Raw genomic sequence first — 26,868 nt, 5'->3', positions numbered from 1 at the left:
ACAACCCTGTACCTAAACCCACAGATAGAACATTTCAGAATATTGGGCCCACATGAATTTTGCTAAAGAAAAAAAATTGGATGACATAATCCTGCATCCGTCAATACATCATATGCACAAACATCAATAAAGATTGTTGTTTTTTTTCTTGTTTTATCTGCTTATTTAAATTTTGAGGGTGCCTTTGACCTTACACAAAAGAATCAGTCCAAAGTTTTGACCATCTGTTTTGCAGGAGCAGTACATCTTCATTCACGATGCCATACTGGAGGCCTGCCTCTGTGGGGAGACGGCAATCCCGGCATGCGAATTTAAAGCGGCGTACTACGACATGATCAGGATAGACTCCCAGAGCAACTCCTCACATCTCAAAGATGAATTCCAGGTACTGTGTGAGAGTAAAACTACTTCCGAACCACGGACATCATCGCTGTAACTGGGATTAATGTATCTGTAGGGACAACAAGTTATCTTGCAGTGTTTACCACACTTAAAAAAAACAACAAAACATTCTATTCTTCAATAACTTAAATTGTGTTCAATAACTTTGGATATTATGTTGATTCTTTTAAAACAGAATCAGTCTAGTGTCCTAGGGTATAACAGTCATAGCATTTCATAGATAAGTAAGAGTATAGCTTGTATACTTTTAAGTTTTAGAATAGTTACAAAAATATGTTATGCTTGTTTTTCAACAAAATAATGTGAAATCGAGGCTTATTGGCTGTAGACTAAGTAAAAAGTTCACCCATTGCCTCCCTATGATTTACTCTTAACAGAAGAAGTATTTTTTGTGAATCGTCTTTCTTTACCTACCAACTACATGAGGTGATCCAACTCTGTCGGGACTGTTGTAAAAAACATCCCCATTGTCTAGCCACCAAGAATGCAAAAGTTTACTGCTTTGAAGAACTTCTAATACGAAACACTTTGCTTTGTTTATAACATATCCTTCTGTGTGGTATTTAATAGTTTTGACCCTCCAGTTTTATTCTACAATGTTATAACATTCAAAGAAAGACACATAAAATAATATGTTTGTGAAAACCTTTGACTAGAGGTGTAATATTAATATTTTAATGTTTTTTTTTTTTTTTTATCATTTCACAGACCCTGAACTCAGTGACTCCCCAACCCCAAGCCGAAGACTGCAGCATTGCCCTGTTGCCACGCAACCATGAGAAGAACCGCTTCATGGACATGCTCCCCCCGGACCGCTGCCTGCCCTTCCTCATCACCATCGACGGCGAGAGCAGCAACTACATCAACGCCGCTCTCATGGATGTAAGTGTTCCCCCTGCACCGGCAGCTCTGTCCATGTTCTCTGTGCGTACTGTAGACAACAGCAAGCTAGAGACAAATCCAGCTTCTGCCCTTTTTTTTCTCTATCATGATGGACAGCACAGGACCAATATACAATATAACAGTTACTCTGTAATTATTTCATAAAAAATTCTGTATTACTTATGCAATATGTATCATTTCAGTATTATTCCTTATCCTTGTATAATTTTAGTTAAAATAGTGGTGCATGTGGTCCTGAATTAAGTGAAGTGATTGCTATTGTGAAACACTGCAGCAGATCACATGGCGACACAACGAAATGTGTCCTCTACTTTTAACCATCACCTTTGGTGAGCAGTGGGCAGCCATGACAGGCGCCCGGGGAGCAGTGTGTGGGGACGGTGCTTTGCTCAGTGGCACCTCAGTGGTACCATGGTGGATTGGGATTCGAACCGGCAACCTTCTGATTACGTGACCGCTTCCTTAACCGCTAGGCCACCACTGCCCAAATTATAAATCCTTTTTTTTTTTTTTTTAAAGTCCAATAATATTCTTTTAAATTAGTTAAAATTAAAGGGCGAGGTAAGTGTTTATTTTATATTTTGACTACTTGACAGAATTTTTTTTTTTCCAAATGGTGAATATGGTGTAAGCAGTCACTTTCAAGTGGTGCTATGAAGCATATCTCAGGATATAATTTTCTGGAGGTCATGTCCATACCATGAGGAGATGATAATTTTTGTAATTCTTCAATAACAAACTCACTCTAGTCCATGAGCTTTATACAAAAAAATTACAAAGAAAAATTTGGAGGGTAAATGCTAAACCAGTTCCTCGTACGTTTCATAATCTCTTGGACTTTTTCTAATCAAGCTGTCAGAAGAATACCAGGTAATTTCTGAATTTTCACCTCACAGTCAGTACTGCTTCTTCTCTAAAACTGGATTTGTTTCATGGCTTAAGTGGTATGTCAGCAGACCTCATGTTTTTTTTAACCTCTCTAAGGTTGCTAATGCATGAGTAACAACATGGATGCCTGGTCTTCTTAACATGCCCGTTGTCACCCCCCCCAACATTTTTGACAGTATCCATGGTCTTTGCATGTTTATGTGTCCACATATTGTTCATCATGGAAATCTGAACTCTCTTTAAATCTGTGTTTTGGTGGTAGGACGAAGATGTTCTTGTTTAAAAAAAGATGTTGCTCTTATTGTCACCCTTTTGCAGAGCTACAGACAGCCCGCCGCCTTTATCGTGACCCAACACCCCCTGCCTAACACGGTCAAGGACTTCTGGAGGCTGGTGTATGACTATGGCTGCACGTCTATAGTGATGCTCAATGAGATCGATTTGGCACAGGTGAGTGGTTCGACCTCCTAACAGACCTCTACAAGATCGTATTTTAAAACTAAAGTAATTAGGATTCAAGTAATTAGTGTGCCAAGACCCAAACTCCATGTACTTATTCCATATACTTTCACCAGTAGTAACCTGAAGTTTATGAATGATATGTCTTATCCATAGAGTCTTAGATGTTTATGGTCAGGTTTTTTCAACTCATGTCCTCAGGTTAGAAGCCTCTTTGAAGAACCACAGTTTACATAATTGTGGTTTAGACAAGCCCTCGACCGAAATCATTCATGGCCAAAATCATTCATGTTTATGTTCTGTACGTACAGTATGTTTAGTGATGCACTCAATACGAGAAACGGAGAAAGAGAAAATGTTTCCTTGTTTTCTTCAATCAGGGCTGCCCCCAGTACTGGCCAGAGGAGGGGATGCTGAGATACGGCCCAGTTCAGGTGGAATGCATGTCCTGCTCCATGGACTGTGACGTCATCAGCCGACTGTTCAGGATATGTAACCTGACAAGAGTGAGTATGCCAGGGGTCATGCCGAGAATGACATGTAACACAGTGTGTAATTTATAATTGAATAGTAAAAAGGCCTTGATTGTTGAACTTTGTGTGTTGTGATGATACAGCCACAGGAGGGATATCTGATGGTGAGACAGTTCCAATACCTGGGCTGGTCTGCACACAGGGAGGTGCCAGCATCCAAACGTTCCTTCCTCAAACTCATCCTCCAGGTGGACAAGTGGCAGGAAGAGTGTGAAGAGGGGGAGGGTCGCACTATTGTGCACTGCCTGTGAGTAATGGACACACCTAATTTCTTTAAATGTATCAGTTGAAAAATTAGCCTCAGTGTGTGTGTTAGATGCTAGATGCATAAGTCTGTAAAACCGTGTCAATAATCTCTTTCAGAACCTGCTGGTTTTTACCAGACAGAACTCAAAAATCTAGATGAAAATGAATAATATTTGTCATATTTCAGTCACTATTTGCAATAGCTTTCATATAATTTCATACAATTGTGGTGCCTTTGGGTTAGTGTATGGCACCCGGCTGGTGCTGCCAGATTGGCTGTTAAGAATCTCAAATGTCTAATAAATAAATAGTCCAAAGGGAAGTAGCTTCTCATTGAAGTAGCTGACACATAGTTGTCATTGCAATTAAATATTTTTTTTAGTATGTGGTTTAGTACATTTGTGGGTGGATATGGTCACATATCTGGCAACACTGTGCATGCTGTGCTGCACAGTTAGTTTTTTTGTGCTCATTTATATTCAGCAGCTGTATGTGCTTAACATGCTGATCTTCCTACTTGCTTTTAAAAGCATTCCTCACAAGATAAGCGCCATCTCTGCTGTACTTGTGAGGGCTCTGTATCTCCTAAAGTAGAGTAATACATCCTGCGCTCGTGTGTGCAGGAACGGAGGTGGGCGCAGCGGGATGTTCTGTGCCATCAGCATCGTGTGTGAGATGATCAAGAGGCAGAATGTGGTGGATGTTTTCCACGCGGTCAAGAGCCTGAGGAACAGTAAACCCAACATGGTGGACAGCCCTGTGAGTAAACATGACCCAGCCGTTCACCTAGTCAAAGCACAAAATACTGGCTACAGGCCCAGAAGTAATGTGTGGGCTCACTTTATGTTCTTAGACCAAGCCTATTCCAAATGTTCTAGTCCATCCCCACATAGTATTGTAGGGAATATGTCTACTTTATGAATTTAAAAAAATATTTTTTTGTGGGGTCAAAAGTCTCAAAACCAAATGGGTGGTTGGAGTCTAGTGGGTTAGATTCTCGCCTATGAATCAGAAGACCACAATGTCACAGGTTCAAACCCTGAGCAAGACACTTATCCCTGAGTTGCACCAGGGGGACAACCTTCTGATTACGAGGACGATTCCTCACTTGCTAGGCCACCACTGCCCCCATAAGGGCATCTGATAAATGTAAACATATGGGCATAAGTGACATACCACTTTTAATCTAACTTTGTGGGTTTTACTTAATTTTTTGACGCATTTTTTTAAACACATGGCTGACAGTATACATAGTCAAGAGTGAACCTTTGGCACCAACTGCTGAATAATTTAATTTATTCATATCATTTTGCCAGTAGAACATTTTCATTTGATATGCATACCTCAATTTTTCCCAAACTGTCACTTATGCCCCACCTTTCTCGGCCCTTGGTTTGATTTGTTGCTTTGAGATCTTCATTCGGATCATCATACAAGTCCAAATTGAGTGAATAATTAAAAACACTGCTATACCAGTATATAAGTATACATGAGCCAGTTTTAATTGGCTTTATAGGGATATGGCCTGCCATATAAATAGGGGTGAATTATCACCTACCTTATTTTGTCATGCTTGTTCTCCCCTGCTACTCTGAAGAATAAGATTGATTTATTTATTTATTGTCACTGGTACACACAGTAACTCTTACCTATTTGAGAGAGAAAGTTAGACTGACTGCTTCAGATCGATTCTTCATTTAATTATATCTGACAATGACATGATGGCAAATTAAAATAAACACAGCTAAGAATGATATCAGATTGCAGTAGCTCTTAATTTTCTCACGGAATTATCTTTAAGAAGGTAGACCTGCTGTTGGCCATAATGCTAGTTACTGACATACCTGGCCCTCCAGGGGCAAGGCAGCACTTACATTTTACATTTACGCCAATTATTAGCCACCCATATACTGCGTGATTTACAATCAGTAGTTACAGGGTCAGTCCCACTGAAGACATTCAGGGCTAAGTGTCCTGCTCAGGTATAGAATGGTAGTAAGTGGGCTTTGAACGTGTGCTCTTCTGGTTCATAGGCGAGTGAGTTACCCACTAGGCTACTACCACCCAACATGGTCTGTCTTATGCAAAATCCAGGGCGATGCAACAGCTTCAGTTAGAAGGAAGGGCAGAGTCTGTGTGATTGTATGGGTCCAAATTGTAGTAGAAAAATCATACTTCTTCCAGCTTGCGGTTATGCGTAGATAACAGTACAGTGCATCTGTGCTACCAGCTCCAGATGCTTCAGATACTGCACTCGCTGTAATATTTCCCTTCAGACACTACTGACTTTGCCCCAGAAGTGAAGCTACATGTCAATTAAAAAAAAAAAAAAAACAGTAAGTCAAAGACTATTTCCAACTGAAGTGTTGGTGGTAAACATGAATAACTTTGCCACATCCTCTACACACTGCATGTTGTGAAATGCTCTTCAGCTCCAGCATACACAGCCTCAACTTGAGCAATGACTCAAAGGTGTGGTTTATTAAAGTTTATTTCTGTTAATACTAATAATAATCTTCCTTATTTTGCCCACAGGAGCAGTACCGCTTTTGTTATGACATTGCTTTGGAATACATCGAGACATCATAATGGTGAAACAAGGAGAGCGACAAGTTCCTTTTTTCGTGGAGCCACTTCCCCACGGCTGGGCTATTGAGAGACGTTGTCAGCTCGGATCATTTGTGGTTTTTTATTTTATTTTTTTTTACATTAGCACTCTCCATTGTACTGGAGCGAGTGTGATGTGAGCGGCTTGTAAATGTCTTCATTGTACTGCAGCGTGTTACAGTGCCACAGAATCAAGTGCTGGCCACTAGGCCTTGTTTGCTTCATGTCTTTTTTTAAATGATTTTTATGTTTTACTATTATTAATATTATTATCTTTGTTACATTTCGTTTTTTGTTGCTATGCAGCCATTGTAAAAGGGTAACACTAATGCCAATGTGTTGCATGCTAAACTGTTTTCTTCTATATTGCCATTATTGTCAGTATACAGTTGTATCAGCAGAATTATATAAATCCATCAGCAATGTGAAAGAAAAAAAATGCACTCTTTATGAATTAATATAAGTGCTGCCGTGTGACATTGGCTTGGTAACGTTCGTATCGTGCACTGATGGCTGACCTTGTTTCATTTTTTTTTTTTGTAGCAAATATTAATCATAAGCCAAAGACTTATGTAAATATGTCTATATGGATAAGCATATTGTTTGTATTTATTGTTTACTTGCATTCTTTTTTTGAAGGCTAAAACAATCATTCATCATTCCATGTTTACTCGGAAATATTTGTCGTTTTTACTGTAATTGGTAAATTGTTGCTTTTTTGTATTAGTTTTGGTTTTATCAGTAGCAATTCTTTTTTTTTTTTTTTTTAATTCACATTTTTTTAAGAGCTCAGTGATGTTACCGTAGTTGGTTTATGTAAATGATTGTGAAATCTACACCCGGCTGTGGGAAGATCGGGAGGAGATCATATAAGAGTTCTATTTTTTCTGAAGTCTTAACATTTGTATTGAGCTTTTATTTGTTTTGTTTTGTGGGCCAAGAGAGGGGGATAAACCACAGTTATGTATACAGTATTAGTCCCGGTATATTAGGATTAAAGCCACCGAAAGCGATGAGCAGCCAGGAACACCGATGTTGGGACTCGATTGACCAATTTAATTACAAGGAAAAACATTCATCCTGTGAAATCATGAAGTCATGTTTCATCTTTTCGTCTGTAGTTGGCTTACTGACTGTAATTATAAAACAAAAAATAGTTACAGGAATAAAAAAATAAATCTTTGAATAAAAAAGTAAATATTCACTAAATGTTTCCTTTTGTTGTTTGAATTTGTGGTAAAGAGTGTGAAAGATGGAAATGAAATAAAGCCACTTTGGGCTCACTGCATCAATAACTAGGGCATTTCTTACACTTTAATTTATTTGATGCGCAGATGTCTGAAGGTCGAGCGCTTGCGAATAAAAAATTCTGCTCTTGAAAAATGCATTTCCCAGGAAGGCGCAGTCTGCTTTATGAGTTGTGGTCGATGCACTGACACTGACTTCCTGTCTGTGGATACAGCAGCACATCATCTCACTGTGCACTTCAGACCTCTGCTGCTCGCGCGGAGAGACGGAGCGTCGAGGGCCGGGCTTCGAATCAAGCAGAACCCCTCTGGCCGCCATGGAGAACCCGTAGCTTGCGCCGATCCTGCCATTGGAGCTGACCAAAGAAGGTCTGTGGCCGACGGCGATCGAGATGGCGATGACCCTGAATGAGTTCACGCGCTCCATGGACCCGAGATCACTGCCGAGGGTTCTACAGATCCAGTCGGGCATCTACGTCCAAGGTACAACTTTAGAGAACAAAACATGGTTCCGTATTTGGTTTTATGGTCTCGTATTGACTTCCTGAATTCGCTTTTGCGACAAGTAGACGTTCTGTAATTAATAAAGATTATTGCACATGGCTATATCAATTTATTAAGCATAAAAAAAAACATGAAGAAAAACGAATTCATTTGTTGTGTGAAGTATAAAAGTTTTTTTCCTGCCATGTTGTCCTCTCCAGGTTCTGTGTACGAGTTGCATGGGCGAGAGTGTTGCCTCTCCAATGGAGAACTAATCAAGGTCATTGACATCAGCATAACAAGGTTCATCGCCAAGGGAGCCAATGACCTTAGGGTTGACCTTGCTTTGGACTATCCAGGTGTGTTTGGGCCTGACCTCTGCCCCAAATGCATAATGACGAATCAATGGCAGACAAAATCTAGGCAAAAATTCTGTTTCAGTTTCCGTGTTTTCCTTCATCAGGTCTTTTCAAGATAGTGGCCGACAAGCAGCCATATTTCAGCGTTCGGGAAATTGCAGATTCGGTGCACGTTAGCTCTCATAGGCTGGGCCAGCCTGTCTTCTACACCTCTACTGAGCTGAAGTCTGCAGAGGGAACCATTAAAGCGGGAGAGAACTTCAGGATCACTGGCCTTGAGGCCGAGAAGGAGCCGGGACATCTGCACTGCGAGCTCACCAAGAAGGAGGCCAGACATGGCTTCACCCTCAGCCTCGCCCTGGAGGGGCAGTTTTACGAATGCGAAGACAACCAGTTCTACACTCTGAAGGAGCTGGCCGAGTGCAAGATCTTCAAAGGGAGGGAGAGGACGGTCACTCGGGCCAAGTCCTTGCCAAAACGTGAAGATGTCCTGCATGATCCACTGGAGAACTACTCCGGGGAGTTGAGTCTCACACCTGTGCACGAGATCCAGGCGGTGATGAAGTGTAAGACCCTGGAATTATAGCCACACCGTGATGTGTCGTAATTTAACTTCTACTTGTATTTGCAGTGAATCAGTGAACATGAAAGCGGGGCTGGTTTTGGACCGTCAGGTTCCGCAATTCCTTTTTTGTTCCAGGAGTCGGAGAAACAAAATTCTGATTATGTTTTGATGTTCAGTCATTGCTCTAGCTGTGCAGGGACTAATGAATTTCTCATTACTGAAAAAATAATGCACAAATGAGAGCTGTGTTCAGGGCGTCAATAAACCAGGCCGTGCGTCAGTGTCTAACGAATAATTTTAATTTTATTGTTCCCAGGTGGCATTTTATAAAAATGATCGAGCTTTAATTGTGCATTTCTAAAACATGCTCCGCAGATCGAAAGGAAGTGGTGCTCATTCCTCCGAACCTGGACGTGGAGGTGGTAGATGTCACGGAGCACCATGATGCTGCAAGTTTTGTGCAGCCCCTGACCCTGCGCGATGTTTTCGCGAAGCCTGCAGAGCTGTTTCCTGTGGTGGCCGATGTGATAGAGATGCCTTTCCACGTCCACGAGGAGCTGGACCTCCTCTGTCGCTCCAAGAAGATCGTCATCCATCGCGCCTATGAGGCCAAACGGATGCTGGCTTCGGAAATGTGCCGCGACGCTCAAAGACACTTCCTCATACCCATGTCCTACAATGGAAGGTTCAAACGGCGTCCGAGGGAGTTTCCTACTGCCTACGACCTCAAAATGGCCAGGAGCAACAGTGAGCAGCTCCATGTTGTGGCCACCAGGGCTTTCGAGTCACATTACGACAACCTGTGTTCTGTGGTCATTGGGGATCAGTACCTCATAAAGAAGAGCAAGAGCACAAATGAGCACAAGGGTGGTGATGACCACGTTTCAGAATCTTTAGCTTGCATGAAGATTGAAGGGAAGAACTACGAGTCGGTTCTGATCCCCATGTTTATAGAGGGGGGGTTCGTGGAGGTGCTGCATGACAAGAAGCAGTACACAATCACTGATGTCTGCCAGACGTTCCCTCTTCCCTTCAACGTCAAAGTCTCGGTACGAGACCTCACCTTGAAAGAGGACGTCTTGGCCGGAGCTTCAGGCCTACAGATAGAGGAGGAGATCACCGACCCCTGCTTGCTCATTTCCACCCCTGACCTGTCAAAATGTTGTGAGGTTCCAGTGAACCGGACCCACATGACTGTGCAGCTCCTTCAGAACTGGCAGAACCCTGGCATCTGCTCAGAGGCCAGCGGGCATTCGTTGGTGGAGGAGATCGGTGAGGACATTTACTACACCCTCCGGAGGTATGCTCAAGCCACCCTGCGCCCCCCACCCCGACCTCCCAAAAAGCCCAGAGAGCCTCCAAAATCCTCGGCAAAGCCAAAACCTCCTAGGCACAAAAAGCCCAACTCTAGCACCTGCCCAGAGGTAAGCAAGCATGTTAAAGTGCTTTAATTACATATTTAAACCACGTATATATTACTCTACGTCTCTGTACCCTTTGCTTAACCCAATATGAAGTAAATAGAAATGCAATAAAAACAAAGCTCCAATTAACACACTATTGTGCTGCCATCTAGCGGCCATATTCTGAAAATCATCTTAAATTTAGGTGCAGATGCACTGTCATGTTCGTTGATGTGTGCCTTTCAATGAAGAAAATTACAATGCAATGTTGACCTATAGATTGATATATACTACTATAAGACTGAGACTCTTTTTTTAAGGATTAGACAGCTAATATTGCTCTTAAATAGACAATTCTTTTATTTGACTATTTTAAAAACAGCAGCCTTAATTTAATGATTTAATCAGTGTCATACGGTTTTTGGGTTATTTGGATTGTTAGTATAAAGACCCGGACACCCCCACTTATTCAGATGTATTTTGACAAATCAAAGTCTTGTATTTGACCCCGTGACAAGCATTAGCAGTTCCGCTGTAAGTCCCTGCCTCTCTACAGTGTGCTGGAGAAAGCTAACATTTTACATGTGTCTACAGCAGAGTCCCCATGTCACCAGTCCTAAAGAGCCGTCACTTGTCCTCAGCACGACACAGCAGAACAAAAACAGTCCAGCATCAGGAAATGAGAGGTCTGTAAGTCCCTTCAGCCTGCCTAACCCTGAGCAGCAAAAAGGTGGGTGAAGCCTGTCTGTCCCCACTTCTTTTACATTCTTTTGCTTTTGGTGTTAATAATAATAAATACTTTTATGTTGATCAGTATTTTTGTAGTCTGAAAGTATTTGTTATTTCTGCCTTGTATCACAGTGGACAGTAAGGAAGACTATCCGAAGGCTGTAGCGGAGGATGAGGACAACGTGGATGATGACATCCATGAGTATGAATACATCGATGAAGACGAGCTCAACCTCATCCGGGAGAAATTCCTGTGAGAAGTTCCTGTGCCAGACCGTGCAGACAAAACCGAGCACAGCACTTCAGCTGTTAACAGCGTCTAGATAGCTGTCCTGAATCTTTCACAAAAAAATTCTGCTAATAATCCAATTACAGAGAAATTCTTCTAATAATTCAAATGATTAAAGTGAATAGATCAAAAATGATTTCATGCATCCTTTATTGATGGTAAATCTTAATTTGTTTAACTGCTTCAAAGTGTATCCAAGCTCTAATAAGAGCAGAGCACAAGGTGGGGAGATGGATTTTCTTCTGGAATCCACACAGACAATGGTGATAAAAGGCAAACTGGTTGTACTGAGCTGGTTCTGGAGTGTAGGACAGGAGGGCGACACTCTTCAGCAGTTGGTGGCCATTTCTGTCAGGACCGACAAGAGGCCGGACACAGCAAATTTCGGGTTCAGGAGCAGGTCCTCCAGAAGAGTCCGGCCCTTCTCCCGAGCTACTTCTGAGCACATGGCACTGCGCCACAGACGCACCAGAGTTCCTCCTGCCAGATGAAAACATTCGGTTATTTTTGTGAGCAGTATTAACTTAAAGGCTTATTACATGATATATTGCCATCTGCTGTACCAAAATTATAAGGCATTTGCCTTGTCAGTTTCATTCTCTACAGAATAGTAAGCACGACATGCACTTTTTAAAACTGACCACAAGGGGGAGACAAATAAAAAACCGTTTTCACTCCTGCCTTACTTTTACTAGTCTAATGCATTTTGTCAAAGGGCAGGAAGTCAAGTAAGGAGGGTGCAAACTGGGGTGAAAACTAGGTGGGCTCTAGTTATGAACTTTTGTTACAATCTTGTTTTATATTTGTGGAGTGAGAAACTGTACTGTGTGACCTTTTGACCTCTGATCTAACATCACAGACCCTTCAAATACACACATGGACCCCATCCATCACCTAAACCTGCTTGTTCAAGTCAGGGAAATTGAGAAGCTGGACAGCTTTTTTGCATGGTCATCATGTGATTATATGTACGAACATGATGAATTAATAAGCATGACTTATTCTTTTCAAATGCATGTATTTGGAGAGTTGGTGGAAAGCAGAGCAAATCCTGACCCAGAACAGGCCACTCATAGCAAGACAGCAAAAGTAAAATACAACCCCCCCCCCACACACACACACACACACACACACACACACACACACACCCCACCCCCACTTGTAAGGGGTATCGTGTCCTACCAAGAAGCTTGTTTGCGCTGCTCATCCAGCTGAAGATGTACACAGTGTGATTCTCCTCTGTGCTTAGGTCAGCGATGTTCGGGGCTTCGTCGCCCTCCTTCAGAATGCGACTTGGGAGTGGCCTCATAAACTTCTCCGATTTCTCAATGCTGGACTGGAAATGTGCAGCGGCGACATAATCTGATGCACTAATCCAGCTGTCACTGAAGGACACCTCTTTGCTGGAGTAGGGGTTCTGCCTACAGGCAAAAGGTCAGATGAATACTGGTTGCAAAGGATTACAATCAGGTCCATTGGTGTGATCTGTTAATTAAACATGAAATATCAAAGGCTTCTACAATGATTAATTTTAGATTTTATAAGAGATTTTATTTTTTCTTTGTTTTAAATAATTTGTTCCCAATTTTGTAAACTATAACTTTCCTCTTACTGGTATGATTGAGTCATTAATTTTTCAAAATAATATGTAACAAAAGAAAAAATCACAAACATTTTATAGAAACTAGTTAAGGGACCAAGGGGACAGTAGTTAGGGTGTACCCAACTGAAAATAAATAAGAATGCACCAAATAACCATGACATTCATGTCCATGATGAGTGTATATGTACAAGTCCTAGTGCCTTATTACCATTCCTATATAAGATAATAACACCATTACTTGTCAATGTACTCTGGTGTAGTTTCATTTCAGATCCGAGTTTTATCTTCTGTTTTGGCCACCGTGCCTATTTTCTGCTTTTGTTCATTTATAAATACAACATAATAAGTTGTGCACTTTTGCCTGGTGCTCGTACTCAAACATGATAATATGTAAACCAAACTTAGGGTTGCTCACCTCTGCTGGCAGCTGGATGTTGCCTGTTGCAGGGAGGCTTGCTGGGCATCCCACATGGAACCCAAAACACGATCCTTCTTCTCCAAGTCTGTGCCTTTACTTGAGCTTACAATCTTCAATGTCTATAGATAATAGTGTGAGACCATAGTGTGAACAATTATGTGAGAACATAGTGTGGCCATACTGGCCACTAGCAAGTATGTTACTCTCATTTAGCCTGACATTCTTTCACTAGGTACAGGAATAGTCACCATGGGGTTGCCACAATAAGGCCACATCTGGCTCATTGGTGAGGGTGTTCGCCACTAGGCTACCATTCTATGAGCAGGTATGTCTCATGTACCTCTTGGAAAAATATGTTCATTGGAATTAAAATATAAACATTACTTTTAACAACTAATCTCATTCTAATTGTTTTCATGTTTTTAATGTTGGCTACTCTTTGGAAGCTTCTGCCTGATGAATGTAATGTAATGATTTCATCATTGCCTTAAAGAAAGTTTCCCACTTGGACATCATGTCTGGGTACTTTTGGGAGCAGTCTGTGTATGATATGCAGTAGTCCTGCGCTCCATCTGCAGGGGCCTGAACCTGGATCTGAGTGACTCCATCACCTATTACTCCTGTGTGCACCGCTGCCAGGAACGGGATGACGGACACGTAATAATTCACACCTAGTGACACAGGTAGATGACGTTTTGTCTTTAGGCTGCTGACATGGCCTCATGGACAATCATAGAATCCAATCATCGAGTTTTTTTTTTTTTACATTCATTGTTTTCATCTGTATTGCCAAGAAAAGTGCTCCAGATTATAACTGAGGTAAAAAAAAACAAAAAAAAAAAACAACGGCAATGAAAAAACTTACATGCCCAATAACTTTGAGGTGAAATGCACATGGGATCTCCACTATGTTTTCCACAAGTAGTAGCACCAGTGGGATCTGCCAACCGACCTGGTAAATGAGGACATCAAGTGTTCAGTTGCGTCACTGAGAATCTCCATCACACTATGGTTAAAATTTACACTCAGAATGCAGAACAAATGAAGAATACCCCCTTTACTATTCATTTAAATGAAGGGCGAGTTGATCCAACATGCATGCAAAGAACCTGTTTTCATCACAGTTCCTGAGGTGCTGCTTGTAGTTTGGTACCTGATTTCAGCTTCCAGCCCAGCTGCATTGGGAGGCCCCATAGAGGGCTGTCAGAGGCGTTGGCCCACAGGAAGCTCATGTAGTCAGCAGTGGAGTTCATCAGCAGCCGATACATCCCCATCCTCTGCGAGAAGTCCCATGGGTTGATGGTGACCACCCCACTGCTCAAGGGAAATTTGGAGAGGTCAGCCGGTGCCTTCTCCCAGTCGACGGGGAGGCCATTTTCTAGAACCACCGCTGCATCAGTCAGCAATGCTGCCACAGCTATTGCTATCCCTATCCTGAGGAAATGCATTCTGGGTGTTGGGAATGGCCACTAGAGTATTGCTGATTAGCTGACCACCTTTAAAGGCTTTCATCAAGTGAACTTTGACCTCTGTTGGCATATGACATTGGCTCTTTCTGACCGTGCTTATCTTGAATGTTTGTAGCCAGACTAAACATTAAGCAGACACAGATACACAAATATCGCAAGATGTGAAAATATAGTATGTCATGCAACAAAAAGATTATGGTTACTGTATATATTAATTGTAAAATTACAGATTTTATGCACAATTAAATAAAATTTAAACATAATCAGAAACAGATATATATCTAAAGAGTTATGCAATAATATTGTTTCTGCAGACAGATAATAAACTCAAATAAGGTAGGCCAAGGCAAACTGATTCGGAACTGATCTGAGGTTGAATAATCCCTGAAACGGGGGGGAATAATACTCTGAGCGGGGGTCAGGCATCATGCAATCTAACACAAGGCCTTCTCTATGGCCTTGATGCCCTGTCATTGCATGATGCAAGAACTGTACACAAGGCAAAGAGCAATACCCTGGGGTACTTTTTACTTTGTCCTTAAACACTAAATAATCCTGCAGCTTTGCTCCCTACAGCCAGCTATGAAGGAACAACAGGCGCTGCTGTTTTGGCACCACTCACCCGCTGTAAGTACTTAATGAGTCCCGCCGCTGAATGAGGTGTGAAAGCAGCGGCCGGAGTCAAGTATAGCCTCATCATTAGAGGTGTCACACAAACAATGAGGTGCAAAATCTAATGAGACGACAACAAAGCCCAGAGCAAAGGTTGAACTAATACACGATGCTCCGTTTAATTGTTCCAGAGGACTTTTGGGTGCTTCTGCTGGGTAAATTTTTTTTTATTTAAATATAAAAAAACAGCATAACACTGAGTACAAATATTTCTTATGCAACAATAATGAAAATGATAATAACTAAGCTGGTAAATGACTAAAATACTATACCAACTAGACTAAAATACTATACCACTTAGACTAAAATACTATATCAACTTACTTCAACTTACCAACTTATTTAAAATGACTTTTGGTACATCAACCGTTGTACCAATCAACATAAACCGAAGGCCATTATGTTGAAATCACTCCCGGTATGTTACAGAATAGTATTTATTTAAGTAAAGTGATGGAGACAGCAGACAACAGCAAAGTTTACATACTGCACACACAGGCCTGCTTTTAGAGGCCTAAGAGATCATCAGTAAAATATAGCCTTGTCATGCAGAAAACTTTATTAATCCCAGAGGGAATTGCTAATGCAATGACTGCAGCAACACACAAGGACACAGGGAGACACAGAGCAATATAAATTAAAATAAGTGGCATTACAATTCCAATCATGATTAAAATTTCTTTTAGCATTTTTTTTAACTGTCCCTTTGCTAAGTTTGCTAATGGCAAATATCCAATTCTTTGTTACAAACCATATTAACTGTAAGAGTTCATAACTAAACTAGATATTGAAATATATAGTGCTATGACAGTGTTAAGGCCATTGTTGGTAGTAGTAGTAATAATAATAACAATAATAATAATAATAATAATAATCATACATTTGTATTTGGAGAATAAAGCCTTACTGTTGCAAGAAAAAAAAAGCATAAAATTCTGAGATTTAATTACAAAATTAAAGTAAATTGATGTTAAACTTTAACTGTAGCCATGGCCATATTATAATTGCCTAACTAGTCAGTGGTCGATATCATACAATCAAAACTTTGTAATGTTGAATTTTTGCTGAACTACGTATTTATTTTGACTGGTGGAATCATTCTCTGTTGTCAGGATTGGGCCCAAGTGTGTATCAAGCTGCTGCCAATCAAGACAGGAGTTTAAAGGCGCCATGCAGCTTTTTTCGGTCCGTTTTCGGCCCTTGCGCTGTTTTGATTTTTGCTTAATAAATCCTTGTTTCCTGGAATGTCCCGTCTCTGCGCTTCCTTACCTCATCAGCTCGCTGACGTGACATCTGTAACTCTTTATTAATTCAAATTACTGTATTAATATTATTGACTGGCTGTGGTGCTATAGGATTTTGGAAAAAATACCTAGTCCCTAGTTGAGCTGCAGTCATCAAATCCTCTTTTTTTTTCTTGTGTTCTTCGTCATCTGATTGCAGAAGACTCTAAGGACAATGACACTGATGTCTCTTTTGTCCCCTCGAAACTCTAATGATCTGGTCTGGCAGGTCTGGTGACCTCTGGGAATGCTGTCGTGGACACATGGTGTCCCAGGTGCATATACTTCATTGACACATAGAGCAGGACAGAGAGAAATAAATAGCGTCCTCTTTAGATGGCCTTAATCAGAAACAGGAGGTAAGACCTTTGGCCATTTGATTGATTTGCACTGGATGATTTTATTGACAGTCGAGATAAAAAGCTAGTAACAGATAACATTTCTCCTAGTCTTTTCTTCCTTTACCACCGGGTAAGGAAGAGCTGTTAGGATGGAGTTGAAAAATGTAAGTGATAACATTCTCCTTTGCTTTGAATCTCTGAACGGATCGTGTCAAAAGTTTGCTTATCCGCTGTCTGTTCGCATTCCGCTCTACTTGTTCTTTGGCGCGACGGTGTTTCTCACAGTACTCGGCAACCTGCTGGTCATCATCACCATAGTCCACTTCAAGCAACTCCACTCGCCAACTAACCACCTCGTCCTCTCTCTAGCAGTGGCGGACCTGCTGGTGGGGCTCCTCCTCATGCCCACTTGCACTATACGTTCCGTGGAGACCTGCTGGTACCTCGGCGACTTCTACTGCAAGATCCACTCCAGTTTTGACGTGACCCTGTGCAATGCGTCCATTTTAAATTTGTCCTTCATTGCCATTGACAGATACTATGCGGTGTGCCACCCCCTCCGCTACCAAGCGACCATCACCCCCTCTGTTGCAGCCGCCATGGTCGCTGTCAGCTGGAGCGTGCCTTCCGCGCTCGGGTTTGGGATGGTGTTGCTAGAGCTTAACATAATGGGCTTTGAAGATTTCTACTATAGCAACGTTTACTGCAAAGGCGGCTGTGTTTTGTTCCAGGGCGGATTGTCGGGGTCTTTGTCATCAATACTTTCTTTTTACGTTCCTGGTATCATCATGCTGAGCATATACCTGAAGATCTACCTCATCGCCCAGAGGCAAGCACGAGCCATTCATGACAGAAGCGGGCCCAGCAGCTCATCTGGCAAGCAGGCGGCCATCAACAAAATGGAGAGAAAGGCAACCAGGACTTTGGCTATAATAATGGGTGTGTTCCTCATGCTCTGGCTGCCCTTTTTTGTCTGTAACATCACTGACCCTTTCATAGGTTATTCCGTCCCGTCTGTGGTTTTTGACTTTGTTGTGTGGGTTGGATATTTCAATTCGACTGTCAACCCCATTGTGTATGCTTTGTTTTACAGCTGGTTTAGGAGTGCGTTCAGAATCATACTGTCTGGCAAAATATTTCAACCAGATTCATCAAGAACTAACCTTTTTGCAGAGTAAAGAAAAAAAATTATGCCATGTTGATTGTCATTACAAAAGACATAAGCTCACTTGAAAGTCTTCCCCGAGGTGTTTAGGGGTAGCTCTAAAAAATTAATAAAAAATCCACTTTTGTACCTGAAATATAAAATGAATTTATCCGTCTGTGTCTTCCTCTGATTGGACAATTACTAATTTCAATTATTCTTATGTAACTAACAGTCTATATGAAATATTACTGATTGTATTAATTGCAGGCTGAAGTAGAAATAGTAGAAAGTAGTTTTTTTCCCATGGTAACCTTGTCATTGATCATGCTGCATTACAATTACATAAAAACATGCACATGTGTAATTCTATGTGGATGGGTTGGTGGTTTGGCAGTTAATCAAAGGTTACGTAACAATGGTATAACCCAGATTTTTCTCTTTTGTGCGTATAAATAATTTTGGCTGTATAAAGTTGATTGTAATGTTATATTAACGTTGTGCTACAATATTGTAAAATGACATTTGTTTTGGTCAGAGTGGAATGACCAAAAACTACAAAAAAACTTAATTGAAAATTTTAATGCATTGTAATGTGAAACAGTCCCACCATTTTCTATTGTTTTGTAATTTAGTCAATACATCATATAACAACATGTTCCTTGTCCTTATCTTGACATGTAAACTTACATGTAAACTTGACTGTATGTGTACTCACCGGTTACCCCTTTCTCTCACTTCCCAAACAGACCTGCATGAAGTTTGAAAATGTAATTTCTGTACAAATTTCTGCAGAATTTTACTGTCATTTTGTGAACAAGATTGTGCATTAAATTTGACATTAAATTAGCACATGAAATGTTACATGCCAAGCATTTTAAGTTTGTTTTTGATTGATGTGATTTTGAAACATCATGTCCAGAGTAAGCAGAATTGATAATAGATAATAGCCAACAATAAGAACATTAAGGTTGTGATTTCATATTAAGATGATGAGAAGCAAAGCAGAAAGGAGGCAAACACAGGAAATGAGGCCCAAGTGAATTTTATTCAGTGGTGGCCTCTAGTGGAAAGGGTCTGTTATGGTTGGACTGGTAGGCTTTGTTCCTAGATTTATGTTTTTGGGTTTTTTTTTTGGTGATGTATGATATATATATATATATATGTAATTTTACAGACCTGATCTGCTCTGACACTGCTCCCAACACAAACCTATACACAATTTTATAAGTACTAGTGCAATGTGTAAGGCTTTAAATTAATCATTTGCATTCCATACATTTTCTAAATTCTACATTGCATTGCTGCATGCATTGTTTTCATGAAAACCAAGAGATAATCAAACATGAATGGTGAACAAATGGGAAAGCTTCTGGGAATATGTCTGATGATGAGACTATAAATCAGGCCCCTCCACCTACACTTATGTCAGCAGCTACTGCTTGACAGAGGTAAAGTAAAGGACACTTCTGAGAGCTGAATCTTGGAGTTTCATTCATTTTCATAGCATTTACAATATGTTATGCATGTTGTAATATTGCATGGCTGTAAATGTATAATGTATACCCTGAATATTTTCTTTCTAATATGTTATTATATATATTTTTATTATTGTGTTTAATGGATAATGGCTTTCATCATTGACATTTTGCAGAAATAATTCCTTTGGAACATGGAAATGGGACAAAGCATAAATGGTTCTGATGACATAACTCTCTGTTATGAATCTCTCAATACCTCCTGTCAGAAGTTCATCTATCCTCAGTTTGTTCGGGTCTCTCTATATATCTTCTTTGGATCTTGTGTGATTATTACAGTGTGTGGCAACCTGCTGGTCATCTTCTCCATAACGCAATTCAAACAGCTCCAGACACCAACCAATTACCTTGTTCTCTCACTGGCTGTGACAGATCTGCTCTTAGGGGGGCTTGTGATGCCCCCCAGCATGATACGAACTGTAGAAACCTGCTGGTATTTTGGTACATGGTTCTGTAAAATCCACTCCAGCATTGATGTGATGCTGTGTAACGCTTCCATTTTAAACTTGACCTTTATTGCTGTTGACCGATACTGTGCTATATGCTTCCCCCTCCATCACCACACCATCATCACTCCATCGGTGGTTGCAGTCATGGTTTTTGTAACTTGGACCATCTCTGCCACTGCAGCATTCACAATGGTGTTTACAATGGAACTCAATTTGCTGGAAAGTATGAATTTTATCTATAATAATATTAAATGCGATGGGGGATGTGTTGTGTTTAATGGTGGATTATCAGGTTGCCTTTTCTCACTACTTTCCTTTTATTTCCCTGGAATTATTATTCTAAGTATATATTTAAAAATCTACTGTATTGCCCAACAACAGGCACAAAAACATCATGGCAAACTGGAAAGGAAAACTGAGAGAAAAGCCACTAAATCTCTTGCCATTGTTGTGGGTGTGTTTTTTGCTTGCTGGTCCCCATTTTTTCTCTCTGTCATTATTGATCCATTCACAGGCTACTCGACCCCTCCAGTGTTATTTGAAATATTTGGCTGGTCTGGCTATTTAAATTCCACATTAAATCCAATGGTGTATGCTTTATTTTACAGCTGGTTCAGAAAAGCATTCAGGCTAATTGTTTCTGGAAAAGTATTTTGGCAGGACTGCAGAGTCACATTACATCTGGGGTAATTTTGCAGTTTTTGGATGGAACATTTCAATGTGTAGATAATAAATTAGTATCATTATATTGCATTATAACATGCTATTATAATGTTTTTAGAAACATTCTTTTAAAATGAAAAATTATTCTGGTGTTTAATCGGTGAATGATTACTGATTCAGGAGGAAACATCATCCTTGCATTTTCAGCAGTGATGCTTTATGAAACTAAACTATAAACCAAATCCTAAATTCCTGAACTGCCTTTTGGCGGCATGTAAAAAACAAAACAAAGCAAAAAAACAGGAATGTACAGACATCCACTTGGTGTTGCTTACTGTATTTTGTTAAGGCAGAAAAATAAATGTCAGTAGTTTTATTGTGTGTTCTCGTTTGTCTGCGCTATACTGTAAATGTTCTTCAGTATTCAAATGGTTCAGAATGGTCAGTGTTAACATAATCCACACCGAAGTCATTGTTAAATGAAACACTTTACCGTGTAAAGTCTGTAAAAATGACACTATTCAGTGTTAAATGACAGTGACTCCGCCCCTCCACCATTTTATTATTAATAATCATAAAAATGAAACAAATGGAGATTTATTATGCTGAAATGTCAGCTGAGTTGAAATTAAACAAGGGCATAGCAAATTTATTAAAATGTATTCAAATATGCATAAGTAGCACAGTCATGGTTTGAGGAGAAGCATAGTATAGGGACACTTGCACAACCAAACAGAGGTGCTTTATTGCAAAACTGAGGATGATGAGAAGGCTTAAATAGACAAATAGACATTATGTTAGAACTCAGAGTTGACAAGGCAGGTCAACAGTAACAGGAGGAAAGAAGAATCATGGACCGAGGAATGTTTTCAGGAAGCAGCCTAGCTAAACCGTGACAAAAATGAAAAGTTAACAAAAGCAAACATTGTAGTACTGAATAGTACTGAAGTACAGTAAATATGGGCAATATTCTTCTCAAAAATTAGAATTTAGAAAGTTCAATCATTCTTCTGTAGTGCATGCAGTAATTGATATAATATAAAATGTTACATTATATGTTTTGTTGATCTTTTTTAATAAGTGAAAGTCTCCTCTGGTTTAATATACGAACGAGAGCCGGGGTAAGCCGCAACACCACACGGATGTTGTCGTTCACGTTCTAGGTTGAATCGGGGAAGGGGAAGAATGATAGGGAAGAGTAGAGAGATGAGGAGATGATCAGGACAATCATGTGACAAAATTTGTTTTGGCCTCTGGATCTTTGCTACTCTTGCCTCTGTAATAGTTTTATATATCAGTGCAAGCTTTTGTATTAAGAAAAATTCTTTGCAAAACCAGTGCTTAAGTAGTTAATTGATTAGTTAGTTAATTCTATGGACAGATTTACTACTGAGACTAATAGTTCTCACTGTAGACAAAGGATAAACAGAGCTTTCAATGATAGAGCTTTATTCGGGGGGCATCTGAATGCACATTCTGTACATTCTGTAAACTTTTATTATCAGATATTTTCGTGGTAAAAGTGATTCAGTAACATGTCACATTAATCAGACCCTTATCCAGAGCGTCTTATAGTAAGTAGTTACAGGGACAGTCCCCCCTGGAGACACTCAGGGTTAAGTGTCTTGCTCAGGGACACAATAGTAGTAAGTAACTGCTGGGAATAAGTTGTATGATGACGACATGGAGACTCAAAAGTATAAATGAGACACCTTTGTGTATGCTGGTGTCTGGAACGACTTGCCAGAGGTATTGTAAGGTAGACTTCTGTTGACTTCTGAAGTGTGACAACAGATTTGAATTAGCATCAATATGGGAGTTGCACTTGTAAAGCATGTGCATGGGCACATTATTCAACAGCAACGTTTCAAAATGTTGTGGCTTCTACAACACAAATGTAATGAAATGAAATTGTAATGAAAGGATAATGGATTTTATTCTCGTTTTACAGAAAATATCCAAGGAGCTGAACATGGATCTGACAAGCAATGGCTCTGATAACATTCCTCTCTGTTATGAATCTCTTAATACCTCATGCCAGAAGGTCGTCTATCCTTTGTTTGCTCGGGTTCCTCTCTATATTTTCATTGGATCTGCTGCCATTCTTACAATATGTGGCAACCTGCTTGTCATCATGTCTGTAGCCAGTTTCAGAAAGCTCCAGACACCAACCAACCACCTTGTTCTCTCACTGGCTGTGACAGATCTGCTTTTGGGGGGGCTTGTGATGCCCCCCAGCATGATACGAACTGTAGAAACCTGCTGGTATTTTGGAACATTGTTCTGTAAAATCCACAACAGTGTGGACGTTATGTTGTCCAACGCTTCCATTTTAAACTTGACCTTTATTGCTGTTGACAGATACTGTGCTATCTGCTTCCCCCTCCATCACCACACCATCATCACTCAATCTGTGGTTGCAGTCATGGTCTTTGTAACCTGGAGTGTTTCTGCAACTGCTGGGTTCACTATAGTGTTTTCTGTGGAAACCAGTTTTACAGAAAGCGAGGGCTATGTTCATGTAAGGTGTGATGGAGAATGTGTGATGGAGAACAGTATCTTAACAGGTTCTGCTTTCTCAGTTGTTTCTTTTTATGTGCCTGGGGTTATACTTTTCAGCATATATCTAAAAATCTACTGTATTGCAAAACAACAGGCACACAAACAGAACGACAGAATTCAAAATGATTCTGGACATCAATTCGCAAGCAAAGCTGAGAGGAAAGCCACTAAAACCCTTGCTATTATCATGGGTGTATTTTTTGCATGCTGGTGTCCATTCTTTCTCTCCATCCTTATTGATCCATTCACAGGGTATTCAATCCCTCTAGAGTTATATCAAATATTTGGCTGGACTGGTTATTTAAATTCCACATTAAATCCTATGGTCTATGCTTTATTTTACAGCTGGTTTAGAAAGGCATTCAGGCTAATTTTGTCTGGAAAAGTATTTCACTGGTAAGGTGAAACTTATGGTGGTGCCTTCATAGCTTCATTTTAAATGTGCATGTCTCTTAGTTATTTTGTTTTTAATCATTATATGATCATCTATACCTCCTTTGACTGTAAACCCTTTTTATCCCTGAGTTTAATAAAGATATCACTTTGTTCATTTTCTGCCCTGTGTGGGTACATCTTCAGGTTTTGGCATCCCAGAGTGGTCTGGACTCCCGTTGAAGAAGATTTAATTGATGACATCAATAATGTGAATTGATTACATCAATAATGATGGGATTTTTAAGGTGTGTTTAGGATCCTGGCTATGTTAACATCACCCACTACCTGACTCTTTTTATAAAGCTAGTGATGGTCATCAATACCCTGTAAAACCTGTAAAACCGTTAAGCAATAGCCATTGTCAGTGAATTTAAAGGATTTAAATTCACTGAAGGAAAAAGTGTCAATTGTCTTGTATAAAAGGAAATAAAGTTTTAACTTGATAAACAAATTAACTAGCAATGCTACAGTAGGGCGATATAGCCGAAGCTAGGACTTATTGTTCACAGTTGTAATCATACATTTACATACAACCATAATATCAATATTGTGGTAATTTGGGGCTTTTCTGTCATTTAGAAAAAAACAACAATCCATCAAATATGAGGGTGGTAGCATCATGCCCCCTTTCCCCCCGAGTGTCAATGCTTTTTCCTGTGCTGGGATGCCTAGGTGGACCAGAGGGGGTGCAGGCTGATACACCTGAATAGCAAGGCCCTGATCATGCCCAGCAGATGCTGACACCACCGGTGTGATTGCGGGCCAATATCACCAGACTGCACCATGGATGGAGAGAACATTCTCCAACATGCAGCCCGAGAGTTCTCCATGTCTCCTTCTGTTTAAAACTGCACCGTGCTCAAGGAGCAGGCACCATGCCAGGAAACCAATTAATTTAAATGAGCTCAAATTGATCTCCAACTCTACCAATAAATGCCGCTAAATATCCTACTAAATGGAGACAGGTTGAGCCGCAACACCACACGGATGTTGTCATTCACGTTTGCAGTACAATTCGGACTGGGCAGGATGAGAGGAAGGAGTTGAGAAGAGAGGAGAGGAGAAGACTAGGAACGGTCTTACTTTGAGATGAAGAATAGTCTAGTTTGACGGGTGACTGAGCGGCTGGCAGTGGCCATCTTGCCAATTTTTAGGAGTCACCTTACCTCGTTTCTGTGTTGCTCCCAGCTTTTTGATTAAAATATTATAGTCAATATAGTCAAGATGCTACTTGCTAAATTGCTTTAGTTTGTGTTTGTAATCTCTGAGTTGTAGAACCTGTTTGTATAATTTTGTCTTAAAAATTCAATTCAAACTTCTGCACCAAATTCTTATTTTTCATCATTTTTTAAAACAATCAAAGTTGCAAGTTGTGCTACCATTCCAGTTCAGAAAATACACAGTTAAAAATAAAAGCCAAACATGGCCATGACATTCAGGTTTATAATGAGTGTGTCAACTTTGAACATGCCAATTTTTTATAGTTTTGTCATTCTCAGATGTTCCTCAGACGCTTGTTTTCAGTATTATACAATATAACTGGTCTATATCATTTCAAATATTGTATTTTTCTGTTTTATTATTCATTTCAATTCATTGTATTTTCACATTGAATGTGAGCATTGATGAAAAGTAACTGCAAATCATCTCCCTCAGGTGATTACAGATGCACTGCCCCAACACACAAGCCTATAAATGAAGCTCTACTGTTCCTCTACTTCATTTCCATTTACTCCTAAGCTGAGGTAAGGGTCCTGACATCCACTCTGACAGTGTACTAAATAGCTTATTGATAAAATGTTCAATAATAATATTGTACATTTTTTTTTATTTTAATATTTATTTTATATGTGCTACGTTTTAATTCCAAATATTTCCCTCCCTGTTTGATTAGAATATTTCTGCACTTGGAATATAGGAGCGTCTACTAAAATGACTCTTTGCTACACACACCTCAACAATTCTTGCCCAAAGATAATTTATCCTTTGTTTGTTCGGGTTCCCCTCTATGCTTTCTTTGTAACAGCAGTCATTTTTACTGTGTGTGGCAACCTGCTGGTCATTATCTCCATAGTTCATTTCAAGCAGCTCCACACACCAACGAACTACCTCCTTCTCTCACTGGCTATCGCAGACCTCATTGTGGGTGCATTCATCATGCCGCTCAGTATGATTAGGACCGTTGAGTCGTGCTGGTACTTCGGGAAGCTGTTCTGTAAAGTCCACACCAGCACAGATATAACATGTTGTACTGCTTCTGTTTTACATCTCTCTTTTATTTCCATTGATCGATACTATGCTACACATAATCCTCTCACATACAAATTAAAGATCACTGGTTCTCTGGTTGCAGGGATGATCACCATAGCATGGGGTGTCTCAGCTCTGTATGGTTTTTTGATGATCTTCATGAATTTATGCATTTTGGGAATCGAGGATCGTTATTACAGCATTACATGTGAAGGTGGCTGTTTCTGGTTAGTAAGCAAGACATCTGGCTCTCTGGCCTCGGTTTTGTCTTTCTTCCTTCCAGGTATAATTATGCTGAGTGTATATCTTAACATTTACCGTATTGCAAATGCTCAAGTTCATGCAATTCATCAAATAAACATGCAAACCAGACAAATATCACAGGGGAAAATTGAGAGAAAGGCAACTAAAACACTTGCGGTCATTTTTGGGGTCTTTGGGTCATTCTGGACACCATTTTTTGTTTGTTATATTACTGGTCCATTTGTTGATTATACAGTCCCTCCAGTCTTGCTTGATATCTTTGGATGGGTTGCTTACTTAAATTCTGCATGTAATCCAATTGTTTATGGATTATTCTACAGCTGGTTTCGGAATGCTGTCAGATTTATTGTTTATGGAAAAGTGTTTCAACCTAATTCTTCATGGTTTAAATTGTATTCAGAGTGAAGCAACCTCCCATCTTCCCTTTGATCCCAATGCTTAAAAAAGCATTATATGGAAGTATAATATTTAGGGTGTATTGGCCTGGCTTTTTTTATTCTTCTTCTTATCATTATTATTACTAAATAATGTTAATGTTAATTTTGTCAACCATCTAGCACTGATCGGTTGAAAAAAATATCTTGCTTATAATATATTTAAACTATCTTGACCACTATAGACAGTGTTAGCTGAAGACAAAATATGACATTATACTTCTTGTAGT

General features: G+C 40.0%; 7 protein-coding genes across 22 annotated transcripts in view; 6 read left to right on the top strand and 1 right to left on the bottom strand.

Annotated features, from left to right (window-relative positions):
- ptprk (protein tyrosine phosphatase receptor type K) overlaps window positions 1-7,247 on the top strand; it is a 114,397-nt gene extending 107,150 nt beyond the window's left edge. For 8 of the 15 annotated variants that reach the window (XM_029002259.1, XM_029002254.1, XM_029002266.1 and 5 more), the window contains 7 exons: window positions 236-385; window positions 1,111-1,284; window positions 2,512-2,643; window positions 3,033-3,158; window positions 3,269-3,432; window positions 4,055-4,190; window positions 5,967-7,247. In XM_029002259.1, coding sequence (XP_028858092.1) covers window positions 236-385; window positions 1,111-1,284; window positions 2,512-2,643; window positions 3,033-3,158; window positions 3,269-3,432; window positions 4,055-4,190; window positions 5,967-6,020 — 936 coding nt within the window. In that variant the 3' untranslated portion in view covers window positions 6,021-7,247. Of the gene's footprint in view, window positions 1-235; window positions 386-1,110; window positions 1,285-2,157; window positions 2,176-2,511; window positions 2,644-3,032; window positions 3,159-3,268; window positions 3,433-4,054; window positions 4,191-5,966 lie in introns of all 15 variants that reach the window. The other 7 variants (XM_029002253.1, XM_029002252.1, XM_029002255.1 and 4 more) reach the window with 1 other exon arrangement.
- A 250-nt stretch (window positions 7,248-7,497) lies between these two features.
- Window positions 7,498-11,184, top strand: themis (thymocyte selection associated). 2 transcript variants are annotated; one of them, XM_028953049.1, is made up of 6 exons: window positions 7,498-7,768; window positions 7,990-8,127; window positions 8,232-8,693; window positions 9,068-10,116; window positions 10,693-10,825; window positions 10,957-11,184. In XM_028953049.1, the coding sequence occupies exons 1-6, from the start codon at window positions 7,678-7,680 to the stop codon at window positions 11,079-11,081; spliced, it is 1,998 nt and encodes a 665-aa protein (XP_028808882.1). In that variant the 5' UTR covers window positions 7,498-7,677; the 3' UTR covers window positions 11,082-11,184. The 2 variants fall into 2 exon arrangements, with proteins under 2 accessions (XP_028808882.1, XP_028808881.1); XM_028953048.1 differs by having other exon boundaries at window positions 7,500-7,768; window positions 10,690-10,825; window positions 10,957-11,182.
- Window positions 11,185-11,343: 159 nt separating this feature from the next.
- leg1.1 (liver-enriched gene 1, tandem duplicate 1) lies at window positions 11,344-14,582 on the bottom strand. Its single transcript, XM_028953493.1, has 6 exons — window positions 14,288-14,582; window positions 14,000-14,086; window positions 13,621-13,805; window positions 13,132-13,253; window positions 12,296-12,534; window positions 11,344-11,593 (listed from the first exon to the last, which is right to left on the bottom strand). Exons 1-6 carry the CDS (start codon window positions 14,580-14,582, stop codon window positions 11,442-11,444), a joined length of 1,080 nt encoding a protein of 359 aa, XP_028809326.1. The 3' UTR covers window positions 11,344-11,441.
- A 2,336-nt stretch (window positions 14,583-16,918) lies between these two features.
- Window positions 16,919-18,305, top strand: LOC114763375 (trace amine-associated receptor 1-like). The gene has a single exon (XM_028953022.1). The coding sequence runs from the start codon at window positions 17,049-17,051 to the stop codon at window positions 18,075-18,077; it is 1,029 nt and encodes a 342-aa protein (XP_028808855.1). The 5' UTR covers window positions 16,919-17,048; the 3' UTR covers window positions 18,078-18,305.
- Window positions 18,306-19,510: 1,205 nt separating this feature from the next.
- On the top strand, window positions 19,511-20,720 carry LOC114763688 (trace amine-associated receptor 1-like). The gene is made up of 2 exons (XM_028953450.1): window positions 19,511-20,034; window positions 20,107-20,720. Exons 1-2 carry the CDS (start codon window positions 19,716-19,718, stop codon window positions 20,718-20,720), a joined length of 933 nt encoding a protein of 310 aa, XP_028809283.1. The 5' UTR covers window positions 19,511-19,715.
- Window positions 20,721-22,445: 1,725 nt separating this feature from the next.
- On the top strand, window positions 22,446-23,870 carry LOC114763686 (trace amine-associated receptor 1-like). The gene is made up of 4 exons (XM_028953448.1): window positions 22,446-22,452; window positions 22,645-22,978; window positions 23,051-23,640; window positions 23,835-23,870. Exons 2-4 carry the CDS (start codon window positions 22,666-22,668, stop codon window positions 23,868-23,870), a joined length of 939 nt encoding a protein of 312 aa, XP_028809281.1. The 5' UTR covers window positions 22,446-22,452; window positions 22,645-22,665.
- A 1,684-nt stretch (window positions 23,871-25,554) lies between these two features.
- Window positions 25,555-26,609, top strand: LOC114763353 (trace amine-associated receptor 1-like). The gene has a single exon (XM_028952988.1). It carries the CDS (start codon window positions 25,623-25,625, stop codon window positions 26,607-26,609), a length of 987 nt encoding a protein of 328 aa, XP_028808821.1. The 5' UTR covers window positions 25,555-25,622.
- The last annotated feature ends 259 nt before the right edge of the window (window positions 26,610-26,868 follow it).

The sequence above is a fragment of the Denticeps clupeoides genome, chromosome 14 (genome assembly GCF_900700375.1).
Source record: "Denticeps clupeoides chromosome 14, fDenClu1.1, whole genome shotgun sequence".
NCBI classification, from domain to species: Eukaryota; Metazoa; Chordata; class Actinopteri; order Clupeiformes; family Denticipitidae; genus Denticeps; species Denticeps clupeoides.
This window is presented reverse-complemented; position numbering and strand designations above follow the sequence as displayed.

Excerpts from the sequence above, each read along its gene's own strand:
- themis (XM_028953048.1), top strand. The coding sequence starts at position 7,678 with ATGGCGATGACCCTGAATGAGTTCACGCGCTCCATGGACCCGAGATCA. Across the intron at positions 8,694-9,067 it reads GATCCAGGCGGTGATGAAGT|ATCGAAAGGAAGTGGTGCTC; the intron begins GTAAGACCCTGG and ends CATGCTCCGCAG. Across the intron at positions 10,826-10,956 it reads TAACCCTGAGCAGCAAAAAG|TGGACAGTAAGGAAGACTAT; the intron begins GTGGGTGAAGCC and ends CTTGTATCACAG.
- leg1.1 (XM_028953493.1), bottom strand. The coding sequence starts at position 14,582 with ATGCATTTCCTCAGGATAGGGATAGCAATAGCTGTGGCAGCATTGCTG. Across the intron at positions 14,087-14,287 it reads GGGCTGGAAGCTGAAATCAG|GTCGGTTGGCAGATCCCACT; the intron begins GTACCAAACTAC and ends CTCATTTACCAG. Across the intron at positions 13,806-13,999 it reads ACCTCAAAGTTATTGGGCAT|GTGTGAATTATTACGTGTCC; the intron begins GTAAGTTTTTTC and ends CTGTGTCACTAG.
- LOC114763375 (XM_028953022.1), top strand. The coding sequence starts at position 17,049 with ATGGAGTTGAAAAATGTAAGTGATAACATTCTCCTTTGCTTTGAATCT.
- LOC114763688 (XM_028953450.1), top strand. The coding sequence starts at position 19,716 with ATGGAAATGGGACAAAGCATAAATGGTTCTGATGACATAACTCTCTGT. Across the intron at positions 20,035-20,106 it reads GTATTTTGGTACATGGTTCT|ACCGATACTGTGCTATATGC; the intron begins GTAAAATCCACT and ends TTATTGCTGTTG.
- LOC114763686 (XM_028953448.1), top strand. The coding sequence starts at position 22,666 with ATGGATCTGACAAGCAATGGCTCTGATAACATTCCTCTCTGTTATGAA. Across the intron at positions 22,979-23,050 it reads GTATTTTGGAACATTGTTCT|ACAGATACTGTGCTATCTGC; the intron begins GTAAAATCCACA and ends TTATTGCTGTTG. Across the intron at positions 23,641-23,834 it reads GGCTAATTTTGTCTGGAAAA|GTTTTGGCATCCCAGAGTGG; the intron begins GTATTTCACTGG and ends GTACATCTTCAG.
- LOC114763353 (XM_028952988.1), top strand. The coding sequence starts at position 25,623 with ATGACTCTTTGCTACACACACCTCAACAATTCTTGCCCAAAGATAATT.